Genomic DNA, 25,504 nt, shown 5'->3' on the forward strand with positions numbered 1-25,504 from the left:
AATGAAAAAATAGTTGATAAATGGTTGATTAATTTCATATTTGACATGTCTCCATGCTTTAATGTTCAAAAAGCTCTTTATTTTTCTCATACTGCCTGTGCTGCTGCACCTCTTTTCACCCTCCGTCTGAAACCAGATCCCTCCTCCCTCTGCTCTGTTGTGATTGGTCAACAGCTTAGTGATGTCCCGCCCCTTGGCCTATTACATACAATATATTTGGAGCGTTTGCCAATAGAAGAACGAGTGTGAGTGATGTCATTATGTTAAGGAAGTGAATTAAGGAGTCCAAATTAAGGGATGGTCTATATATCTCCATGTGGGACTAGATATCGTCTTGGATTTTGGATATTATTAAGTGTTGTTTTATTCCTGGTTTAATGGTTGAATAGCAGTAGTGATGTCATTTTCTGAATTGAATAGACTGTTACATTATTTCCTTTACCTGCTTAGTTTTATATCCATATCACTGACGATGATTACAACTCATTTTGTGAAAGCATCAACCCAACAAAATGTCAAATATGATTTTATACATATTGCCCTGTCCTCGTGCAAATATCATAAATGCCATCTTTTGCCAAGTGGCTCACCTCGCAGGGTTTATAGAGCAGCATGAACTCAGCTGTCTTCATCTGAAACCCATGTATCTGTTCCTGTTCTGACCTTCAAGTTAGTTTTTCTCAGAACACATTTTTATCCTCCTGAACAACTCTCCAGAGAATATAAATCTTACATTTCTGCTCTCACAACGTAACAGCAATGAGAAAAACTAAGCTTCTCCGAAACAATGAAAACGCCCCTGCTCAAACACGAAGAAGAAACTGAGACAACTTCCTGTCATCTTCAACTCTCCCTGAGATCCCTCATTGTTAAGCCACAATGTGCGATGACACAATACAGGTTGCTATTGTTTTACGTCTCTTTTATCAGACCTGATTTGATTGATGGACTGCAGCAAGAAATTATTGTTTACCTGGCGAAGAGGTGTCGCTTAAAAGCCAACAATATAATCACTTTGATTTGTATTTATAGATGTTTGTCAGACAGCATAAACAGATTAATCTGTCACCAACTTCTCACCAGGGGACGTCTGTAACACATCATTTTGCTGTTCAGGAGGATGAAAGATTGAGCATTGCTGTTGTTTTTTGGGTGTTTTAGTGGAAACTTTACGGAAAAGACATGAAACTCTTGTGTGGACAGAAGTCGTCAGAAGATCACGTTACTTTGGACATGTTGAAAACTTGTGTAGTAAGTAATATGAAATAAATAAAACCGAAGAAGAAAAGGAAGCAAACCTTCCAAGTGTTTCATAAGATGGGAGGAAGGAAGGTGGATGACAGAACAATAGTCAAACAAAGATGGATGACGTGCAGAAAGAAAACAAGCCAAGTCTTACCAGACTGTCCTGGAGGAGGGATGCCGCCGGTGCCTCTGGGTAACCGCACAAAGATGGAGAGCACGGCGGCTTTGTTTCCAAAGCAAGGCTCGAGGGCGATGGGCTTTGGGACGGACTGTGGAAAGAAAAAGAAGAAAAAATTACACATCACAAGCCTCCCGAATCCTGGTGAACACACACCATTTGCAGAGGCACAGATAACTGGGGCTTTGCTGATACTGCTCCTGTTTGTGTCAGCAACATGCACAGCAACCAGAAAAAACACAACTTGAGAAACAGAGGCTGATCTGCAGCCACAAATTGGATTCTCCCCTCCCAAAATCCCCCTACTGTGCAGAAATTCATGACAATGGCGCCTGTGTACAGCGTGGGCCGTGGCTGGATATCAAGTGGCTGCCCTGGGAGCGCAGATTTGTGTCGGCGGAGCACTGCTGTCGCTGCAGGCCTGACGCTCTAATACCAATGCCTCCTGTTTACCAGCAACTCATCCATATGTGGAGATGAGTTTCCCTGTAAACACTGCTGCTGCTCGCCTGGTACAAAATTTGTGGAAACACCTCGATACAGGATATGGATATGAAGGACACCGACATCACAACTGCATACAGATAGCTCGGCCTCTACCTAACTGTATATCATCTATTATCTACAGATCTATCTGCCTGTCCATCTCACTGTCTATATCTCTATCTGCTGATGGTGTGTCCATCCATCCAGTTATTTATTTACAGGTCTACCCATCAGCCTCTCTGCTTATTTATTCGTCTGTCTGTCTGTCTGTCTGTCTGTCTGTCTGTCTGTCTGTCTGTCTAATTTATCTATCTTTCTATCTGTTTTGAAATCTGAGCCTTACATGAAACTGGGCCATGGCACGGTTTTGGACAAACGGACAAACGGACACCCACACCCACACCCACACCCACACACACACACACACACACACACACACACACACACACACACACACACACACACACACACACACACACACACCTCTGAACACAAGTTCAATCCCTTCCCACGCCGGTCTTTATTGTCGAGCTTAAAGCCCCAAGAGGCAATACTGCAGGAGTGTGACACACACACACACACACACACACACACACACACACACACACACACACACACACACACACACACACACACACACACACACACACACACACACACACACACACACACACACACACACACACACACACACACACACACACACACACACACACACACACACACACACACACACACACATCTATTCAACCTCTCACACAACTGTACAGACACACAAACACACACGCTTTTCACCTTTTTACACACACTGCTGTTCTCCATCTCTTCCCCACACACACACACACAAGGTGTAATCGTACACATGGGAAGCGGGGCAGTAATGATATTCAGGCTTTGACCCATTTTACACAATTATTCTCTGCTCCATCTCTCTGAGGCTTACCTTTCATACCAGCAGGATATGCAGGCTGACACACAGGTAGCTGGGGAAGTGGCACAAAGACCTGCTGTGTGTGTGTGTGTGTGTGTGTGTGTGTGTGTGTGTGTGTGTGTGTGTTTGCGTGTGTTTGTAGATTCAGTGCAGCTGATTGTGTAGCACAGGGGGAATTCTGTATTTGTGAATGCCCCTGCAGATGTGTGTCGGCCTGTTTATGGCACGTGTGTAACTGTGATGTGTTCAGGGACGATCTGACAGAGAAGGGCACTTTATCCTCTGTTATTTGCACTGTAGGTGTGTTAGTGGATAATAAGCCCTTTCAGACATGCTCTCCCCTCTGTAAATGTGCAGGTAATGTCCGCCTCACGTATGAATAAGCCCTAGAATCAGTTTTTCCCGTAAAAGCCACCACTGCAATCTTACTGGGGTTTGGACGTTTCTATAGCACTTCCTGTCTTATAGAAATGTTAAGCGGTGCTTTTCTAAGGCCGGATTTACGGTTCTCAGGAGATACACTGAACGTCTCGTCGGGTTTTAAAGAAAACATTCATGAAAAGGCCTCTGAAAGGGAAAGTATCTCTAAAGGCAACCTGGAGGAATATGTCCTGGCCTTTAAGAACATCGTAATTAGTCTGCTATTTAATTATCACCTCATGATGCACAAGAAGCACCCAAAGGAAGCCATTTTTAACTATTTATAGCATTTTCTCTCATGTCGGATTAGTCTTAAAAGCACGTTTTTTATTTGGTACCTATTCTGCTTCATGCCATTGGAACATATAGAGGAACATCTGTTAACCTATATTTTCTAGTTTTAACAATGCCTACGGCTGACAGTGTGAATATCCATCATAACGCACAACATACAGCATGTAAAGACATCTATATCTAACATATGAGAGGCAGAAGCTAACTAAATCATTGCTAAGACTGCTTGGACTTTGTTAGACTAAATACAGCAGTGAACTGATGTTGATTTAAAGCCTGATAGGTACATTGATTGGAACATTTATTCCACTTTCTATCTGTAATTGTAAAAGAAATGCTGTGGGACACTTATGTAAAGAATTATGTTTATGTTTCAGAAATCCCAGAAGCTTATTATTCTAAAAGATGGCACTACTACACATTTTCTATGTGAAAGGAGCATACGGGATGTTTGTGTCTTGTCCTGAGTGTATGTTTTTTATGCAGCTGAATAATTATCATGTATGTTTGGACAGAAAAGGTTATTAGGAGGTTGTGTTTTTGCGTGCATGCCTCTGAGCTTGCAGCAATTTTCCTCTGCGTCGATCCTGCACTCACACGCATGCAGCGTTACAGCCCCCCCCCCTCTAGGAACTGACAGGGGGAAGAGTTCAGAAGGAGACAAATCGCCTGCTGGAAACACTGCAGTGTAACCAGCAGCATCATACACAACACGCAGCAAATAAACACTCAGACACATGTGTGGAGACCGGCGCTACGTACAGAGCCTGAACTCGGACACGCTGTAATTCTGACGATAAATCACTAAAACAATGCTTTGACTTTGAGGAACGAGCGTGAGTAATGTAAACAAACAAAGAAAAGGGTCAGTGCTTTGTTTTACAACCTCTCCATCTTCAACTCGCTCCTTCTTCCTCTTGTCACATCGTTTAAACACGACAAAATTAAGACAAGTTAGTCTCAAAGTGCTTTACAGTCTGCACAGATTCAGACTGACTTATCGAAGGAAAACAGAGGTCCTTCTATTAAACATTTTCATAAAATAAACCTACTTCCACTCCCTTTTCTCAGCTTCATTTGTCCTTCAATATTGCTGCCTTCCTTGTTTTTTTTGGCGGTGCCACTAATGACATTTAATTATATGTTCGGAATATAATAATAAGTATTTGGCATAAACAAACAAGGCTATCACTGAGAAGATTGGCAGCTTTTAACAACCAGCCATTGCACACTAAGGACATCTTTGAAAAAAACAAGTGGTTTTAATTATAAGGCAGAAGCTGCGAGTCATCGTACCTGTGGGAGCATTTGTCTTTTGAAATAAACAGCATGAAGGTGTCAAGAGTCGTTTGATTGTGACATTGATAAACGCTTCACATGGCACTTATGTCTCATCACGTGAGCTTTGTAAGCACGTCTCACATGAACTGCTAGAGTGAATTAAATGTGTTAACAGCGACACTGAGAGGTTCCCAACCATCACACTAAGTGACACTGTGAGTTCCAATCTGCGTGTGGATTCTTTCTTCCCAGAGATCACCGCTTGCTCTTTTTCTCAGGCATCACGGCCAAGACACCCAGTTGGTGAAACTAGAAAAAAAAGAGCGTTCATTGGACGGCCATTGCTTCAATCTCCCTTGAGTTACGTTCTTCTGCAATAGCTAGCGACTTAACAGACAGGAGGACAGTGAGGTTAAGGTCGTACCCAGCATGAATATAATTAGCGTTTAAAGGAGAGGAAGCTAACCGCGTTGGATTAAACTTCTTTCTTACAACAAAAAGTGGATGTGGATTAGTAAAAGTCCAAGTGTGGAACGACAGACGGATGCAAACCCTCAATTATGGTATACATTGAAGCACATTTACGCAATTGCAGCCGTTTATGGATGCGACACGTCTGTAAAAGAAGAACTTTGGCTCTATACTTCTATGTAAATAGTACACTGATTGGCTATGGTCAAAAAATCCTGTCCAAATATTACACTTTTGGTATTTTTATAATATACTTATTTCTACCTGGTGACCCATTTGGAGGCACACACTCCTTTTGTCTTACATTTTAATTTGTATTCCTGTTATAAAAGGCCGTGAGAAGAAGCACTAGAAAGAGACAAGATATCTTTTTAATTAAGTCAACTTTTGAAACAAAAACCCAAAACTGCAAACTCTATTTAATTACAGTTTAAAAGACTTGTATCCTGCTATAGAAACAATTTAGAGACGCTTCTTTAAAAACTCACTAGAGAGGTGGGAGGGAACCAGATGGAAGTATCCTAATTAAATGCTGAAAGAGAGCAAATGGCCTTTTTGTTTTCCATTTGATTGCAGTTGAAAGCTTACATTGTCCCTCAAGGAGACGTAAAACATTAATATCACTTACAGCTTTGTGAGATAAATGAGTCAATAACAGGAATCACTTATTTCCATTCTCAAAATGATGGTGCTAGGACATCATTAATACACAGATTGATAATAGATGGGTAGAAAAAACACTGATAACTATTCCAATAGAACATTAGCTGGAGCGATATCACACTTGGGTAACTTCGCTTCCCGATCTCTTGGTACAAAGAAGAGATGAAACAATTATTTTGGCCTTGCCAGAAGCGATGGAGCCAGGCTTGGTTTTCTCCAGGCCGCAGGTCTGTTTGTGCCTCGGGCCAAATGTATTCCTCATCCAGTGTGTTTACAATTTGAAAAATGAGAGCTGCTCGTCATCACCTGAACACATCTACACTCTGAGTAAAAAAAATATAAATAATAATAGGGAGAGGAAGACTGGCAGCTTTTAATTTCACAGCTTAAGGCTGGCGTTAGACTTGTCTGCCAATTCCAATTTGCACTGCCGCAGCTGCAGGGTGCTCTTAGGTTCACGTTTGTTTACGTGCGTGTCTCTTATTTTCCAACAGCAGCCTCTCATAGTCAAACCGGAGAGGGAATATCCACTTGAAATACATTTTAAATAGGAAGACAGTTGCAGTCAGTCTCAAATAGGAAACGACAGTCGGATCATTTTGATTTAAATAATCAGTTCCGTTGAGTGTTCATCAGCGGCTATAGTATCCAGTGAACCGCCTCACAAGCAACGTGCTTCACTTTACATTTTACGACGAAAACAAAAACAGTGGGCCCTTAAAAACACACATTTATCTCCCTCCACACATACCTTAACTGTATTTTGTCCTGAATGGACATTAAGGGGGGAAAACAACATCAACACACCTTGGAAATTCAATTATGCTTTCTTTTAAACTCTTGCGTGTGGTTTTTGGGTTGCTGTTCTTTTTGAAGATTTTCCCCAAAGGTAGAGTCTTTTCCTGTGGTCTTCTTCAGAAGCTGGTGTGTTAATAACGTTCCCCAGCAGATGCCTTTGTTTTATAGCGTTGAAGTCCTCTTCCTTCAACTCCCCACAGCCCAACCTCCCCCCTCAGCAACTCGGGAGAGTTATCTGGACCGGCCAGGCAGAGCGGCAAAAAGGTTTGGTTAAATTACCTCCAGTAATTAGCCCAGAACGAAGGATAGCTGTCCTGAGCGCGCACACACACACACACACACACACACACACACACACACACACACACACACACACACACACACACACACACACACACACACACACACACACACACACACACACACACACACACACACACACACACACACACACACACACACACACACACACACACACACACACACACACACACACACACACACACACACACACACAGGTGATGTGGGTACACAGTGTGGCGGCACGCTGCTCCGCTTTCATCCGTTGCATTCATCTCTACTTTCGCAGCAGCTGGGGATGACTCTCCCCCCACGCCAGCGACAGAGCGAGTCACACTCCCCGTCGCTGTGACTCACCAGGTACAGCCAACTTCCACTGAGCCCACTTTGATGAGTTTGTATTCAGTTGGTTTCTGTTTGCTAAGGAACTGCGTTGCCAGCCTTTCATAATAACGACATATTGCAAAGTATTTAAACCAAACACTGCAGAGAAATTAAGATAAACAAGATATGTTTACGCAGAACTGAATTAAAGTGATGGTTATCTGAAAGAAGGCCGGGAAACTTGAAGTCAGATAGAGATGCAGCTATTTGTGACCTTGAGCTCTAGTTAAAAACATATTTAATGGAAGTCAGAAGCTGCTCTGACCGAGAACTAGTCGTTGTGGAACAGAAGACAAGAAAAGTTTGGTAAAATATTTGATAAATGTGTAACTTTTACCTCAGTATACGTCATCTTTAGCACTGCCTCCTCTTTGTCATACCCCATTTTACTATAAACGTCCTACCTTCTGACCAGAGGCTCAAGAACTTTTCTGCTTTCCTTAGTGCGGGTTCACACCTTAAGGCTCGATTCCTGATTCTTCCCGACTCTACGTTACTGCAGACCACTCGCCTAACACTATCAGGCTAATATTTGTCTCATTTGTTTAATGAACAGTAAACTAATCAGATTCAGTAGCAGTAAATGCACAAATAGGCTTCTAGTTCACTTGAGATGAAGCCCACATGACAGCAGTCTGAAAAAACCCCTTCAAGACCCTATCAGTGTTGTCACAGACTGAGAGGATCGCACCGTGGGAAATACCACTCAGCAGAGTTCAGTTTAACTGGGCCAAACAAGGCACTATCCTCCCTCCAGGTAACCAGAAGACAATAGCACAATATACTGTATAGTGTTTAGCCTGTTCTCATTTCCACATCAGATGGAGATATCAGTCTGCTGTCACATGGAGCTTTATCACACTCCTCTCCTGTAAATCTGCATTTATGAAAGTCTTTAACACACATGTATCTATTAGAAACCATCATAATGTAGTCTCTCTTTGGTGTTTCAATCCTTACCTTTTCTTGCCTGTAACACTGGCCATCACAGAAGCAAAGATTATCAGTATGCTTGTGATTTAATACAATATAGGAGTGGAGGTAGATAGCTGCATAGAAGATAACGGTGCACACAATCACGTTAGATAAACCAGAACAGTTTCGTCGCTGCACACCTTTTCTTTTCTTTTTTTTTGCATCAAATGTCCCGATTTCCTCCCGTCCCACGGTATCTATAAATAAAAGCAGAGCGTAAGGCGTCAAAAAGGTAATCATCTGCCCGTGATGCCAGGGCCACAAGCTCCATTTGGCAGAAGCCGAGTGAATATATCTCATCGGCGGAGCAAGTTTGGACTTCCCACCGAGGCTATAAACAACTTTAATGATCCTCAGCTCGCTGTGTGACGCCCGGCCCCCCATATACTCCAATCGCAGGGTCTTAATACACTACAGTAGCATCCTGATAAAACAGCATGGAAACAAGGAGCAACCTGTTCCGAGTCGCTCAATCTACGCCGGGAGGAGATAGGATGGTGCGCGCTCACCGTTGGAGCTGGTAAAGGCAGAGAAAGCTGAGGAGGAAGATCTAAATTGGATCTCTGCTTTTGGGATGCTCCTGCCCTGATGGAGAGGAGGACAGCACGCCGGGGAAGAATGGAAGAAAAGAAAAGAGTCAAGGTGGGGGAAGGAAAGGCAAAGCACAGACGGAGGAGGTGGTGGAGGAGGAGGAGGAGGGTGCCGGATTTCCACAACAAGTTGGATGTTTCCTTTCTACACATCAGCAGCACAGGCTCTCACACACAGAGAAGCAGATAAGGCTCAGCAGAAAACTCCAGACAGGATTGGTGAAGGGCCGGGAAATTAAAGAACACTATCCTAAAGTAAGGATAGCAAAGACCAGAGAGAGGAGGAGAACAGATCCAAAGAGGTGAACAGTTGAAATAATAGGAAGGTTTAACAAGCAGATAAATACAGACACAATATTTTTACATTTAAGGAAAAAAACACATAGTGATGGAAGAAAATTGTGTTCGCAGGAGGAGGAAATGATATGAAAATGGGTTAACAAACAGGTAAGACGAGGAAAAAAGAAGACAAAATCAGGGAAAGAGGAGTGAGGGAGAGAAACCAAAGAGAACACACTGCTAAATGAGTCAAAAGGAAAAAAGTAAGGTGGAGAATGGCAGATGGAAGAGCAAAGGAGGGTAAAACAAGGAGGATAAAACTAAAAAAAGCAGTATGTGACAAATATGAGGAGGTAAAACTGGATGGGAGAAAACAAAAGGATTAAAACCTTAAAGAAGAAGGGAAAAGGAAACACAAAGAGCAGAACAGAGAGGAAACGTTAGGAGAAAATGAGGAAAATATGATGAATTGTAGTAGAACTGAGCAGAGCTAAAAAACAAGACTCAAGGAAAGAAGAACTGCAAGAAAAAGAAGGAAATAAAAAGGACAAATAGAAGGAAAGAGGAAGAGTCAAGGACATTAACAAACAGAAGAGGTAAGGAGGAATAGAGCGGATAATTGAGAGCGAGGAGGAGTGAGGAAGCGGTAAAGTTTGGGCTGTATTTGACTAGCCGCTGATCCTCCCTTGGGGCCCTGCAGCCTCTGCTGGGAGTAACCTTGTGCGCTGTAGCTGAACCCCTTGAGATGCATGGCCCCTGTCAGAGCGAGGGGCCTCGAGCCACCCTGCTGAAACAGCCCTATAATTCTGCACTACATCTGCATTCAGAGGTCATTCATCACAAAGTGCACAGTCACAGGTACACCGGCCTGCAGCTACGCGCCCGCCGAACACCCCAGCTGCAGTTTCTATAAATCTGCACAATTCCTGCTCTAAATGTTGCTCAATGTCTGCATTTAAATCTGCTTTAGTTCTGCGAGTGCATTAAAGTCTTCTCAAAGACTTCTCAACCACTTTCTCAGCTTAATCATGATGTTTTAATTTACTACTTCAACAGGCTGGAGGTCTGCTTTTGATCTGGTATACTGACTACTTCAACACCACTGTGCCTGGAGTCTTTCAGAATACTTGATGATTTTGAGACTAAATCTGCTTCACAATCTGCACTTGGCTGAGTGGAAAGAGTTGGATCAGCATATTCTCACATTTAAATAATTTGTCATGTTATGAACTCGGCCGGTTTCACACATCAAAGTCTGTTTACAGGTCTTAGGGAGTACTTTTGTGTCCCCGGAGAGGGCTACATGAAGTCTGATGAGTTGGTGTCATTGGGTCATTTGGGGTTTCATGGGGAACAAGACTTCCAAACCCAGGGCATGTCTCAGTGTAACTACTGGTGAGTAAATGTGGTTTTGGTGACCTGAATGTATGAAAAATGACTTATTTGTCCTCCGTAAAGAAGCACAAGAAAATCTAGAAGCAAAAACCAATCAACCATATGAAACCGTAACAGCCAAATGTAATTAATCTTGCTTTTAGAGAAATCTTTCGCTCAAATCTCATTTATTACTCATTTTTGACTTGGAAATGGTAAATGGACTTTATTTTTATGGCACCTTATCCAGTCTTTACAAGTCCTTAGAGCCCTTTACTTATACAAGTCATAATTCACCCATTCTTACAGAGGCAGGCTACAATGCAAGGTGCCCCTCCTGCTCACTCCCACACACACACACACACAACACCACACACACACACCCACACACCTTTGGGCTGGGATCAAACCTACACCCTTCAGATTGGAAGAAGACCTCACAGCCACCGCCGTCATCTTTTACAGTCAAGTTAAAACATCTAAAAGTGAGGGGTTGTGTCTGGGTTAAATACAATTCAAGTCATTCAACTCAAACTTGACTTCAGGATCTACGTAAACCTAACAATGCACGCCCGACGGCAGGACCAAGATGAATTCTATATTTAGAGATATAATTAAGACGTCTTTCACTCTCTTTGTTGCATCTTTAAATGGCTTTGCTCCAACACATCCATACTGACAGAAGTTGCTTCTTTCAATTCCTCCGTCAGTGTTTGAAAAACACAGATGGTGCTCCGACACGAGGCTGCTTCATCAGATGAATCGAGACTTTAATAGCCTGCCTTATTTTTTAATGCCATCAACCATTTCCTGCGAGTAGGAGTTGAATCAGTGTTTCTTTTCCAAATGAATCTAATTTCTAAGTATAGGCTGGACATACAATACGTTCGTCTTATCTGCATGTGTTTAACTCCCGGGTTAAATGAATTCATCCTCATTACAATTCACCGTCTACCCACAATAACTGTAATGCAGCATGTTGCTCATCAGCAGAGCACTTTCATCATCGCCCGGCCTTCACTCTGTCGGATAACGCACACTGCACTGACCCTCATTATGTGTGTTACACCTGCACTACATCTCAAACTCTTCCCCAGAGGTGAGCTCAAATGAGCCTTCTTGGCTTTTTGCGATCTAATGAACACCTTTAAGAATCGAAGGTGACACAAAACCAGGAGGGGAAAGTATCTGAGTACATTTAGTTCTGTGTTGCGGTACAATTTTGAGGTACTTAGTATTCCAAAATCCTCTCGACATATACTCCACTACATCTCAGAGGAAAATATTGTACTTTTTCCTGCTCTACATTTCTCTCACAGTGTTAGTCATGTTGCAGGATCGGGTTAAACCTCTGAGGTCTTTTCCCTTTTCCTCATTTTTGTTTTGCCAGCTCTTTCTGTGTAAAAATGCTTAGTATACATCTTTCTTTACAGGACAACTAAGCTATTAGCATATTTAGGCTACAAGGATGTCTCATTAATAATAGAGAAGAGGATCAACTAAACTGAGTTATAATGTAATGTGTAGATAAAAGATACAACTGGATTGATTGTACAAGCTACCTGGCGGAATATAGAATAAAATACCATGCATCGGTCATTATAATATGATGGGTTTTTCTGAAATGGGGTGTTCAGATATTTTACTTTGGGAACTTTAATTACATTTTGATGCAAATATTTTCCTACTTTTAGTAAAACTTTGAATGCTGGACTTTTGTTTATAACGATACTCACTTTTAGATCTTTTACTGAAGTTAAAGATTTAAATACCCAGACGTGAAACGGTAAGGACTAATGATGAGTGATTTGTAAAAAATATCTCATTATGTACATTTAGACTGATATTGATGACTGATAGGATCCTGGTATAACTTTTGCAAAAGATGTATACAGACCAAAGACTTTTGGGGTGTTTTTTTAGTACACAATGTGCTGGCTGGAACCTTTCTGCAGCACAAAACCTCCTTCAGGATTTCATGTAGACCCATTTCAGAAACGAGACCGAGCTCCCACTCCCGGGAGGGCAAGCGAGTCGTCCTCAAGGGGTTTGACGGTGATCACTCCCAAAAAAACGAAAAAGAAGTTGCGCTCACCTTGACGTTTCCTCCTATGAGGTCAGGTGGCTCCTCGTCCGTCTCCAAGGCAACGTTGATGGTGGCGAAAGGCCGGCTGGCCATCTGTTGCATCTCCCTCAGCAGTTGCTAGGGAGGAGAAGAGGAGGGTGAAGGTCAGTGACAGGTAAACGCAGCCTGCCTATCCGCCAATCAAGGCGAGTATAAGTACTCAGACCTTTGATTGATAGAAACAATATCATTACAGAAAACATATAAATATATGTTGTAAATACAGGTCATCAGGTACAGACGCGTTGTTCATATACAGTAGATGTTGGTACAAATTGTTAAGAATGGTGCTTTAATGCTTAATAGGTCAGTAGTGGTTGTAAGGAATCGATAAGAATTTAAGTAACAGAGCTGCAACGATAAGTTGAACGACAGACAAATGATTAAAAACAGTTTTATAAATATATCTTTTTAGTAAATGTCACGCAAAACATGGCAGCCTCTCAAGGGTAGACATGTCCTGCTTTTCTCTGATTGAGATCCTATTAAAGTGGATAACTTGTTTTGGGCTGAAAAAACTAGACATTTAATCACATCACATCGGGCTTTGAGAAATTGGTGACTTATTTATGACATTTTACAGACCAATTATACCAAAGGAAAATGGGCTGTTTAACCAATAAGAAAAAGGTATATAAAGTGAGTGCTAATTAGAATGATATTATAAGCACTAAAATCTATTGCCTTCAGAAATGGTGCTCAACATCCTTTTGCTGTAGTTGGTAGATTTGCAGTGAACTTTACCTTTGTTATTTCATGCAGGCCACCAGTAAAATACATGTTCATAAGCACAGGTTGTAAGTGGCATGTGCAGGAGCAGGAAAAAAGCAAGTCAAACGTGAAATACCCCACAACTAATTGATCATTTTTATGAAATATTAGCCCTTTAGCTCTTTGAGGAAGTCAAACGGCTACCATGGGATGTGATGCGTTCATCATGTGGGAGTTTAATATATATAAAAAGAGCTTGACACGATCTGTTGGCCTCTGTCTCATTAAAGTGAGTCGTTGGCAGAGGAAAGGGGCAAGTAAAGGGCAGCGCTGCAATCCAACATGAAAGCGCACACGGTGAAATCCTACACGGCATTACTGTGTCGACGTGTGTTCACGTGGGGGTCAGAGCTCACGCACGAGGGCAGCGACCTCCCGAGCGACTCCTCCACAGCTTGTTATTAATATGCTGAGCGTTTCCATCCCCCCGTGACGCTGTCAATTGTATTGACATGTTAGTCCTTTCTGTGGAAACGTAATGCTTTATAATTATATCCTTACCAAGTGCTACAAAAATAGCTGGAGGCAAAATCTCTCTGTGTCTACGGTAAAGCCTGACACGGAGGGGGGGAAAAAATGTCTACATTTAATGTCCCGGATTCTCTTTGTGGAGCAGGCCAGCTCATTAAATTCCTGAGTGTGTGTGTGTGTGTGTGTGTGTTGTAACCAAATCTCCATACATTCCTCTCTGATGTAACAGCTGGGCGAGGAGAGGCTGAACCTTTATTTTCCTCGAGTCACTTCTTTTAAAAAGGAATTGTTTAACATTTTAAGGAATAAGCTGAATAAAAATGAGGTCGATGCCACTTTCATCTCTATTCGGATTCTGATATAATGGCTCTGTCCAAGATATGCATTCTACCAGCACTGCTCAAGCTCTCCGATGCATGTATTTCACAAAAGTCTGAGCATTAATAAAGTTTGACAAACACAGGAAAAACAAAGCAACATATTCCCTTGCCATCTCCAGTAGAAAAGCATTTATTTGTGTGTTTGTGTCCCCTTGTCTGTGTTTGTTTACGTCACAAACACACAGGTTATAGGGTTATTAAACACTAGAAAGCAGCATAATGTTACAGATCTTACTCTTTTTGATATATTCAGTCTTTCTTTCAAACTCTCAAGCCAGAGATGGGGATATTTTTTGTGTGGGATGACTAACAAGCACTGTATTAAAGAGTTAAATGAATCAACCAATCAATGGAGTCTGGTGGTTTTAAAGACGCACATATCACCATAAGGTTAAGCATCTTTTCCTTTAGCATTTGAAAGTTATATAAAGTGAAATACGTCATGCTTCAAGTAGAAATATTTAGTGATTATAGCTTTTCTTTGACAGTTTGCAAGAGAAATAGAGCAATTTTCCAAACATAACCTTTCCTAGTAAATGGGATGGCAATCATTATTCCTGACATTTTTATATACCAAAAGGATAAATCAATTAATCACATTGGCAGATTCATCGGGAAATGATTCTTAGTTGCAGCCCAAAAACCACTCAAAGCTCGTCACTGTGTCTTACAAACTATTAAGGTTAACCTTACATTTTTTAATTAGATTACCTAAAATAATATACACCACACACACAGCAACACAAGCACACAACACACACACTATTTATTCACACAGCAGCTGGGGAGCACTAATGCAGTTTTGAAAGCACTCTGTTAATTGACTTCAGTCAGTTTAATGGCATTTGATTGGTGTCTAACCTTCCTAGATACAGCCGGAATGAATCACATGACATTTCTTTGTAAGTTAATTATCCTTTTTGCACGTTAATAAAACATTAAAGTGCTTAATTAAGCCAGTGATGAAGCATAATTGAATGTTTTTTTGTGGAGAAGATACAGTAGAGGGGCTTTCTTTGAATCTGGAATTGCAAAAGGAGCCACATTTTTTTTATACCAAAACAACCTGTTGCTGCTCTGTTACCTGCATTTTCCTACAGGGATAAATAAAGGCCAACTTGTCTTATGAAAAGATAGAAACAATGAGGCAACAAACTGACAACTACGTGATGAATACCAGTAGAACAATATGAAATGGATCCAATGGCTCCATTAGCATGGACAGTACACAGATATAAACAGGCTTTAGTATCAGACACGGCCCGGTGAAACGTCTTGGATTCCTCGCTGCCACCGCCGCCGTAGCAGTCAGCGCAGAGTAACTAATGAAAACACAAAAGAGGAGCCCTTTGTGCCGCGTCCCGATTTGTCATGATTAGACAACCCACTGTGGGAAGAGTCTGAGAGCCAAAATATGAGCCTCTGTGAGTGAGACGACTGCTGGGTGTGTAGAAACACAGAACCCAGAGGAGTCAAACTGGAGTCTCTGACAGAAAGTACAAATCTATTAGAAATAACTCGTATTAAGTGCTAATAACTGATGTGACTACCTTACCAACTAACTGCAGCCAGAACTCTTAAGAAACAGGTGTTACTCTCACAGGTAAGATAAGGAATTTCAAGAACTCAGTGCCTTGGCTTCCCACAATTAACAGGATGGGCTGTGATATGACATCGAGGAGAACGGTTGTGAGGGCAGAGCGTCAAAACTAAAATGCACTGATTCAGATGCAAAGCTGAAAGAAGTGCTCTGTTGATTCAGTCTTGGTACAAATGTATTTATACTTTTTCTAATAGGAGATGCACTATGAATAAAGACCAGTCCAACTTTTATGCACCTACAGTATTCGTGCACTAGGAAAGGAGCACAACATGGATGTGAAAACGAAATGATGACTCAACAGGCCGAGCAGCACCAGCTCAGTGTGGACCTGGGTGGCTAACAGCGTGCGGGAGAAGCATAGATCTGCATGCACATACATCCTTTCTCATAGGCAAAGCTCCTTGAACAGCACAAAGCAACAGAATTGATTTAGTGGATATAAAGCAGATGGAGCAGCGTCTCAATGCTGCGGTAAACAAACTTTATAGATTCAGTCCGCCTCCCTTTGCCTCTCTGCAAACAGCCGGGTCTCTGGTGTAGCAAGCGGCTAACCTTTGTTTAAACAGGGACACTCGGCTGAACCGTATTCCATATTCACAGTAAAATATCATCTGAAGGAATGGAAACTGTCCAAAACATATAGCTTGTGCAATAAAAAGGTGCTTCAATATGGTGTCTTCCTCAAGGCAACTTCTTTATGTACCATTCAGGGTTTAATACAGCATGTTTCAAACACAGAACACTACACTTCTTACAGGTTAAATGCAACATTGGTTAAATTAACGAGACTATACCATGCTGCAATTGCATTTGCAGAGTGCTTTTGGGACAGCACAAAAAGCGTCTCACAGAAAATGTTTTTATTATTACCATATGAAGTTGATAAGACACATGTTATCTAATAGATCACTTACACATCTTACAGATCAAAGCAACATTAACATTTATTTAGTTGTGTTTCTCATTTCTTTGTTTCAGAAGATATCTGAGTGTTTGCTGCTATATGCTCCCCTTTGTTCAGCAGCTAGTGTGAAATGAAGTGCAGTCAGTAACTGTATTAGTCTGCAAGATGGATAAGCAGCAAGGCTCTTTTGCTTAACATAACTACCTGCTGCCAAACGGGTTTGTGAGTTTTAACTAAAGATTACATTTGAAGGCTGTAACCACAGAGTAGAAGCTTTTTGACATCAATAAAAAGGTAAAAAGGGCAAATAAAAAGAATAATTTTTACAAGTTGGGTTTTTTTTAAAGTCTTGGCCCTCTTTTCCATTTCAGCTTCTGAGGGCTGGGAAAATGGCTACTTCAGTCCAACAGGGCAACACACATAAGCTGCCAGACAATCAAACGCGTAGTAAACAAACCTGTTGCAACATCCCCCAAACCTCCGGACTCAGGCTGGGTGATTAGCATTTAAATTTGACCGCAGACAGCAGGAATAAGTCAACGATTTTCTGAAAAATATAAATACGTTATTTGGGGGCTTCAAATTAAACCCCTGATCTGATTGAGCGTCGCTTTAACTGATGTTTTTCTTCCACAATTGAGTTTTTAAATCTACAAACCACTATTTTCCCCATGACCACACATCACTACACAAAGAGAAGCAGTGAATATCGAAGGAAACTGGACTGCAATCATCACGTTAAGGAGGCGTACTTCTGAGCACCACCGTCTTGGACTGAGTCCTATAGAAAAAAACAATTTGTACAAATCTCATTACGCCGTGAAGCGAGTAGGCAGCTGCTCAAAAGAAAACACTCAGCGCTCCACAGATAACCAGAAGCCAGAGGAGTTACAGTGCAAGTCGCCTACTTCTTAAATTGGCTCTTAGTTTTCTGCAGGGTGGTTAGTGTGTGTGTGTAAATATCAGACTGTGGCAGAGTGCACGGTGCATATATATACCTAATTATGATACGTGAGCAGGCAGGCAGGTGGACACACACGCACACGCAGGCAGGTAGTTTGGAGATACCAGCACATGAGCAGCCATGTATATGTGTTTATTTAAAATAAATGCAAATCAATTCTCTAAAACCCAGAGCTGAATTACAAATGAGCAAATGAGCATGCAGAGGATGTAAGTTTGAATTAAAAAGCACATACACACAAATACATAAACATCTCAGCCGTGAACATGAAGCACTATAATTACTATGATATATATTCAATGGACAGGGCTAATGAATCAGTCGCTGTATTATTTAAGTTTAAATGGGATATTATTGACTTTAGGACTGTTTGGACAAACCTGAGCGACTGTGATTATCATTTACACTCTACATTTTACAAAACAAAGAATGAAACACATGTTTCTGGGACAGCAAAATAAGCTATAAACGCAACAAAGCTCATTATCACTTATTGAAGACGATATGCAAATCATATAAGACAACAGAAGCTTATTCCAGACCCATGAAGTAGATGCAAATGTGATTGAAATCCTCTCTTTAAGACTTGATGTGGAACAAATCTGTCTCTGTGAATGCAACATGCTCCACTATTATAATATAACTAGTCAAAAATGATATCTGTCTGATGTTTGGGACAAAGCAGGAAGTAAATAGTGAGTAAATCTGAGGTTTTTGGCTGAAATAAACTATTTGCTGCAGCTTTAAATGATGCTAAGAGCTGTGAGACTGAACTGAAGCAGTTCAATCAAATCAAAAACAATAATCTGAAAGACGCATAATATTTGTTATGTCAGCCTTAAAAATGAATATATAAATGGACCAACAATGACAGTAATGAATCAACGCTGCGTTGAGAAGATATTTGAGGATTTACAAACACTTTCTCGCATGCACACTCACACAGGAGCTGTCTGAGGGAATTGTGTTCGAGCATTTTCAAAGTGAGCAGCCGTGTGCCAATGAGATTGAGTGAGTCAGCAAAGCGCACAGAGGGGAGGGAGCGAGAAAAAAAAGAAGAAGCAAGCAAGATATAGGAGAGCAACGGAAGGAAGAGAAGGGAAATGAGACTAAAGAGGAAGGGAGGATGTGTGAGAGGGAGGAGCGACTGTGAACACAGCGAGGGAGAAAAAATAGAAATTGGGAGAGCAAAGAGACCGAAATGGGAGCAGAAAGAAAGACAAAGGCGTTCAAAGTGTTGGCCCCTGGGAAGAGGGATAGAGTGCCTGATCGCCTGGGTAAACACACACACACACACACACACACACACACACACACAAATACTGCATTTACCAGCGCACGTGGATGGACAACGTGTAAGCACAACATCAAGCCGTTTACTTATTGATGCAACCGTTAGAAAATGCTGTCGATGGTAGAGCTCTCAATCATTCTTCAGCATCACTGAGTGAAAACGGTGAGGAGAGAGAGGGAGGGAAGGAGGGAGGGAGAGGAAATCTTCGTCTGTGAAGCGACGTTAGCTGCTTCATCTTTCCATCTCACCGGCGGTGAGGTGGTGTGTACTCGTTGAATACTGACAAGGGAGAAGGCTTTGATCTCTCGCTCTCTCTCATCATCTTTTTGTCCCTCTTCCTATCTTTTTCTTCCCCCTGAACTCTCCCCTTTTCTCACCCCCGGTCTCATGCTGTCCCTGCCCTGGCATGTTCCTCTGTGTCCATCTGTGTGTAATTATGTTATTCTCTCTCATGTATAAATCGTGTTAAGTCGGTGAGAACACCACCTCATCGACAATGATCAAAATAGAAAGGATAGGGAAACTTCAGAAAGATGACATGAAAGGGGAATAAGATGCCGTAATAAGCGTTAAAAACAAGGAAATAACTGAGCAGATTCACTGAGGCACCATTTAACTAAACACACTTTTTAAAGCCACTCAATTATTCCTCTTGATATGGAGGATTTGGATAAGCCAAGACGCCTAAAAAAGCGAGTCCTTTCTCCTTTTTGGAAAAATCTGTAGCATTGTTTGAGCGAGCATGGGGGGTATCATGAATAAAAGAAGACAGAATCACAAAAAAAGCATCTGATAGTGAGCAGTCACTGGACCAAAGCCCAGCATGAGTAGCCAAGCAAAATGAACATATCAGGAAAATAAGTTTATTTATAAGAAAACAAGTCAGTACGTTTTCTCACGTTGTATAAACACTGTGTCTCTAGATATTCCTCTCGCTAACGGCTGAATAACTCCTGGCACCGTTCCATTTTGTCCTGTTAGTCAGACTTGAAACATCTAAATCAATGCAGCCCACCATGCTTTTTTTTATAATCATCACTATTTTGTACTCCGTTTTAAATCCTTTCCACTGTGCTTTAATGAATAATCTGGGTCAGTGCCAGTGAAACAAACTCTCTACAACTTTTTTTATTTATTCAGCCCTCGATTCTACATTTAATTCTTCAGAAGACAAAAATGGTGCAAGGATCTTCACTGCAATCTAATAGTTTCTCCAGCCTTTAACCAATATCATCTCAACAGCAGCCATCACCCAAGCCAATGGCGTGTGTGAGTTTCCTTTCAAGATGCTAATTTTTCAGCCCAACTACTGCACAGAAATGTAGAGGTTAAGCAGTGTAGGAAGTGCTTTGTAAAAGATACTAAAAAAGGATAAATGGAATATTGCCACATTTTAGACACAGTATTTTCTGCTTCCGGAGTATTTACGAGTAAGTGAAGAAGTGCTGGTGGAGAGGTTACAACTGAGAGTGAACAATGATGGAGGGCATAAGAAAGTCGCAGGAAAAATAAATGAATAAAAGTCACAAAAGTGATGACAGCCGGAGATGAAACAGAACGAAAAAGTGCAGGAGCAGGGTAGTGAGGTTCTGGGCTTACAATAAGCCTTCCACCTGCGTCATGATGGATGGGTTGCAGTGTCGAGGGCCAGAATGGGGTCGCCCACAGTGCAATGGGGTTAGAACCATAAGCCAGCATGTATATAGTGAGCAATAAGACGCTGGCACTGATCCAAACTCTAATTATACGCACCATCTCTGTGGAATTAAGATTAGCGGGGTTTAGAAGCATCTAGGGAACAATGAAAGACAAAAAGTCATGTGTTCACACACCATGAGATCACACACACACACACACACACACACACACACACACACACACACACACACACACTCACACTCACACAGAGAGAAGAATGTGCAATGACACCAGCGCAAACACGGCACTGAAACAACAAGTGGGAAGCAGCTGGAAAACAATCCAACCAACCCACACAGAGAAGCATTCAGTCACTGGAGCACCTGAACGCAGCATACCTTTGGCTGTTTAGCCCTTAGATGAATAAGTGGGTCGGTGAGGTGGTTTTTCTGAAGTATCTAATAATTAAATGTTTTTATCTTCATTCAATTCATTTTTGAATTTCCGACAATTTCTTCAAATTGATCACTTTTTTCCTAAAAGATCTGAATTCTTTTTCTAAACGTCGACTTTTAAAAATGTCCCACTATTTTCTCATTATTCTATCTCCTTCTTCATGTGGCCCTTATCCTCTTCTTTTCAAAATTCACACTTTTTGACGCCCAGTTTATTTCCTTTCAATTTCTTCAATTTCTTTTTTTCTTCCAAATATCGACCTTTTAAAATGTCCAACTATTTCTTCTAAATGATCACTTATTTCATAAAAGATCTGACTTTTTTTCAAATTTCAATGTAGGGTTCAGTCACTCGTGCATCTAAGGCTTAATGCCTCCAGAATGGGCTGCAAAAACACATCTAATCAAAAGTGTTCTTTCCTTTCTGCACACGTTTGTGTAAGACCGTTTATTATTTGCAGTCTGGTTTGTTTCCTCATCGAACCAAAGCTTATATTTGTTGGGGAGTTGGCAGGGAATCAGTGTCAGGCCCATCTTCTAACAGTGTTGCAGAGGTAGGAAGCTGGCAGTGCTGCAGAGGCTCCCGATTCTTTTAGATCACATTTTGATGAATCCGCATCCTGTCAGCTCCGAGGAGACTCTTGTTAGCTCCACTATGCGGAAGATAGCATTAACAAGGCCTTCTCCTCGCGGACGATGCACGCGCTCCCCAAGCCTCTCAGCTTCCTGTGTGAGCGACCTTCACTGCTGCCCGCTGCTCTCTCTCCCTCTCTCGTCATCTTAACTCCTCTCTCCTTACCTTTCACTTCAGGATTGATCACCTCAGAAGTAAGCCTTTTGTTCTTTGCAGCAGTGCAGCGAACGTTGACCTCAGGAGAGAGGAGGAGATGGAGGCAGCTCTCATAGAATCTGAAAGCATCGCTCTGGCTAATCTACAGGGGCCTGACAGAGCTATAAAAAAACAGTTGCTTTTCCTGGAAACATATGTCGAGTTACTTGTAGGAAAAGTTATCATGTGAAACTCAAATTGACAACCCTCCAATTGGATTCAATGGTTATAACAATTATTTATTGACTGAAGTCTTTAAAATGTATAATTTCAAAATCAAATGTGTTGTGTTGCAACCTTTAAAAGCTCTTTATACTTCAAATAGTCTGAATTTCACATGATTAGAATATGTTTCTTTGGTTAACCGGTCAAACCATCATGAGGAAAGGGCATTAGGGATGTGGCATGGAGATAGGCATGAGGAAAAGTGTACACGAGATATGGGGAATGTGGCACTAGGAAAATAGGCTCGAGTAAAAACACTTCCATGAGGAAAAGTGCCATGAATAAAAGTGGCATGAGGGCCAGCCAGCGTCATCCCGTTCCATCTTCGACCTCCAACAGAGGAGATACTGAAGTGGCTGGGAAGAGGGAGAGAGAGAATGGTTTTCCTCCCACTCTAGAGGGTGAAATAAGGTGAGGACTCTCCCTTTAGATCTCCTGAGGTGTGTGTGCTGCTACAGCTGGATTTGTGGAAGGGGAGAAGTCCTGACATCCTCGACAGCTTTGACAAATAACACAGCCGTCTGTAAAGAGTCAACGCCACAACTACGCAGAGAAAGGTGGCGTTCTTTTGCCAAAAAGGAAGGTAGAGAGCCTTTGATACCTTTGTTCTTTTTCAGTTGACTGTGAGAAGACAAAAAGATCCCAAGCAGAATAAGCTAATACATGAAAGTAAATTCATCATCTGCATATTTCCTAATGTCTCAGAGGCACCACATTCTCCCTGCAGAGCAACGTGGCTTTCTGCTGCGCAGTCAATCGTTAGGAAAAGTACAATTTACATGCGTTTGTGTTTGAAGGCGAGGAAGAGAAGCAGGGATAGATGATTTCTGCATTATGTTCACACTGCAGAGCAAGAAAACAGACTTTTTTTAACCACGATTGTTTCAAAGATGAGCTAGTGATGTCTCCAACAGAGAAAAGTTCTTTATATTTCATAAAGAGATGTGGCACGTCTGCAGCACACTCCCAGTTCAGAGCACTGAGCCACAACAATGACCATGTCCTCAACAGTCTGCCTCCAAGGGCACAATTATTCTTACTGAGTGAGGCATGGTTGAATCCATTTTCAGGGCTGAACAGTGGTAACACTGATCCTTCTCTATCTTCAAACATTACAAAGTTTCTCTCCAGACTTTAAGAATACCATGTTTTATGGATCCACAAGGAGGTCTTTCACATTTCTAATTTAGTCACGTAGCTGATGCTCTTTTATTCAGTGAACTTAAATGAGCAGAAAGGTTTAATAAGCCTAACTGTACTCTTCCACATAAGTGGTGGACTGACTTCCACTGAAAAAGACTTAGTGGGTAAAGTTAACACCTCCAATAAGAGTGGTTAAAAGTGGTATTTGCCAAGGTTGTGTGTTACTGCCCCAGACTCTGCAGCTGGGAATGTATTTAAAGAGCAACATTACCAACATTGAATTAATTTATGACCTACATTCAACTATCAAGATATTCCTGGAAGCATATTCTATTTTAAAAAGCCAATTTAACAATAAGATTCTTAGAACATTTGGATCCAAAAACAGTTTTCTTTAAAGTCCCTTAAGAATAGGAATACAAATGAACTAGGAAAAATAAACTGCAGCTGGAATCGGCGTTGGATTAGTATTACGGTAACACACTACCTTTATTAATTGAATGAAAACACAGTGGGCAGCCTGGAGTGTGTTCTCACCTTTTAAAACACAGACCAGGCAGATCAGTCACCAATTAAACACAGAAATGCCTCGAACCATTTTACCGACTGTGCCGTTGAGACTATGGGGGTGAAGCAGATCGAGTCTGTGAGTAGTGTGATGAACAGACTCTGTAAAGCTCCTTAAGACAGAAACTATCCACTACAATAAACTCCTCCAGCTCACCTCCGGTATCTCTTCCTGTCTGCTTAAAAAACTCCCTTCAGCAATGTCATCTAAAACGTTGACTGATATTTCAGAGTACGTGTTCAAGTGAGTTGGATTTTAAAGCTGTGGCACTTTTTTTGGTACACTGTTCTATTTTTTTTGTGTGTCTGAGCTGATGATAAAAACTGAGCAGATTATTAAAAATTAGTGGATGTCCCCAGGCAGTTTTAGTACTCAGCAAATGAGGCTAAAGATAAGGTTTAGCTGGATCAAACAGCACTCTGCCTGGTGTGATGCTGGAGTCTAATCATGTGTCAGGATTATAAAAACGCTCTGCTGTTACAAGTTGGGAGAAAAATCTGATTAATGGACATTGCACCTTAATGATATATTAGTAGCTTGGTAGATTCTATATAACATGTTAAATTGGATATAAACCATGTGTATGTATCTTCTGAGGATGACGTCAACCAGCATTTTTATCCTTTGATTGACCTCCTTAAGCAAAAATGCAGTATATCCCTACCCCGACCTCAGGAAGTAGCTGTAAATGCTCTGATGACAGAACCTTAAAAGGACTCAGATGCAGTTTAATATTCAGCTTAATATTTCCACAACCACAAACCTTCTCAGGTGAACTCTCATTTACATTTCTGAGAAAAAAACGCACTGAAATATTGACCACATCACTCAGGAAGCCAAGCACACTGAGACGTTTCAGACAAAACAGAGTGAGAAACAGACTACAGATATCCTCACTTAAATCACAGCCATGCAAATCTGGAGTGACTCCTATGGTCACGATACATCCGTCAAAATATTTGATATATCTGCCGATAAGTCTTACGTTTCATTTCTTCAAGAAGTCCTTAATGTTTCCAACAAGAAATCTGGTCAGGCTGTTTTCCTGATCATAAGCTGTTGATCTTAACCCATGTTATTGGAAGACTAAGACATATCTAACGTGGCTTTTAATTTGGGAAAATCTAACCTGCAATTTGGGTGGCATCTTTGCATGAGACTTCACAATGAAGGTTGTTGTTTTAGGCTGTTCTGTTGCACTGTGTATTGAGCATTTGTTTACCCTGTTGTACCAACAACTCATCCCATTGACTGCGGTCGTTTGGTTGCTTTAGTGAAGTTCAGGGATGCAGCAAGGTTTTAAATAGCTGCAATGATTGTTTCACTGTTGATATTGGATTTTATTTAGACCTTACTACAGGGAAATTGCGGCTATTTTGGCAACAGTTTGTTGGTTGCTCTTTTTAGCAATCGGGAGATATTATAGTTGGCAGAAATTCTCTATTACTCCTACTTGTAATTAGGA

The 25,504-nt window shown here is 41.4% G+C and overlaps 1 protein-coding gene across 2 annotated transcripts in view; it reads right to left on the reverse strand.

The window, feature by feature from the left end:
* Positions 1-25,504, reverse strand: part of atrn (attractin) — a 118,503-nt gene that overhangs the window by 8,161 nt on the left and 84,838 nt on the right. For both annotated transcript variants that reach the window (XM_063908467.1, XM_063908466.1), the window contains exons 27-28: positions 12,765-12,872; positions 1,400-1,514 (exon numbers count right to left, since the gene is read on the reverse strand). In XM_063908467.1, the coding sequence (XP_063764537.1) occupies positions 1,400-1,514; positions 12,765-12,872 (223 nt within the window). The remainder of the gene's footprint in view (positions 1-1,399; positions 1,515-12,764; positions 12,873-25,504) is intronic.

This window comes from Eleginops maclovinus, chromosome 19 (genome assembly GCF_036324505.1).
Source record: "Eleginops maclovinus isolate JMC-PN-2008 ecotype Puerto Natales chromosome 19, JC_Emac_rtc_rv5, whole genome shotgun sequence".
In the NCBI taxonomy this organism is placed as follows: domain Eukaryota; kingdom Metazoa; phylum Chordata; class Actinopteri; order Perciformes; family Eleginopidae; genus Eleginops; species Eleginops maclovinus.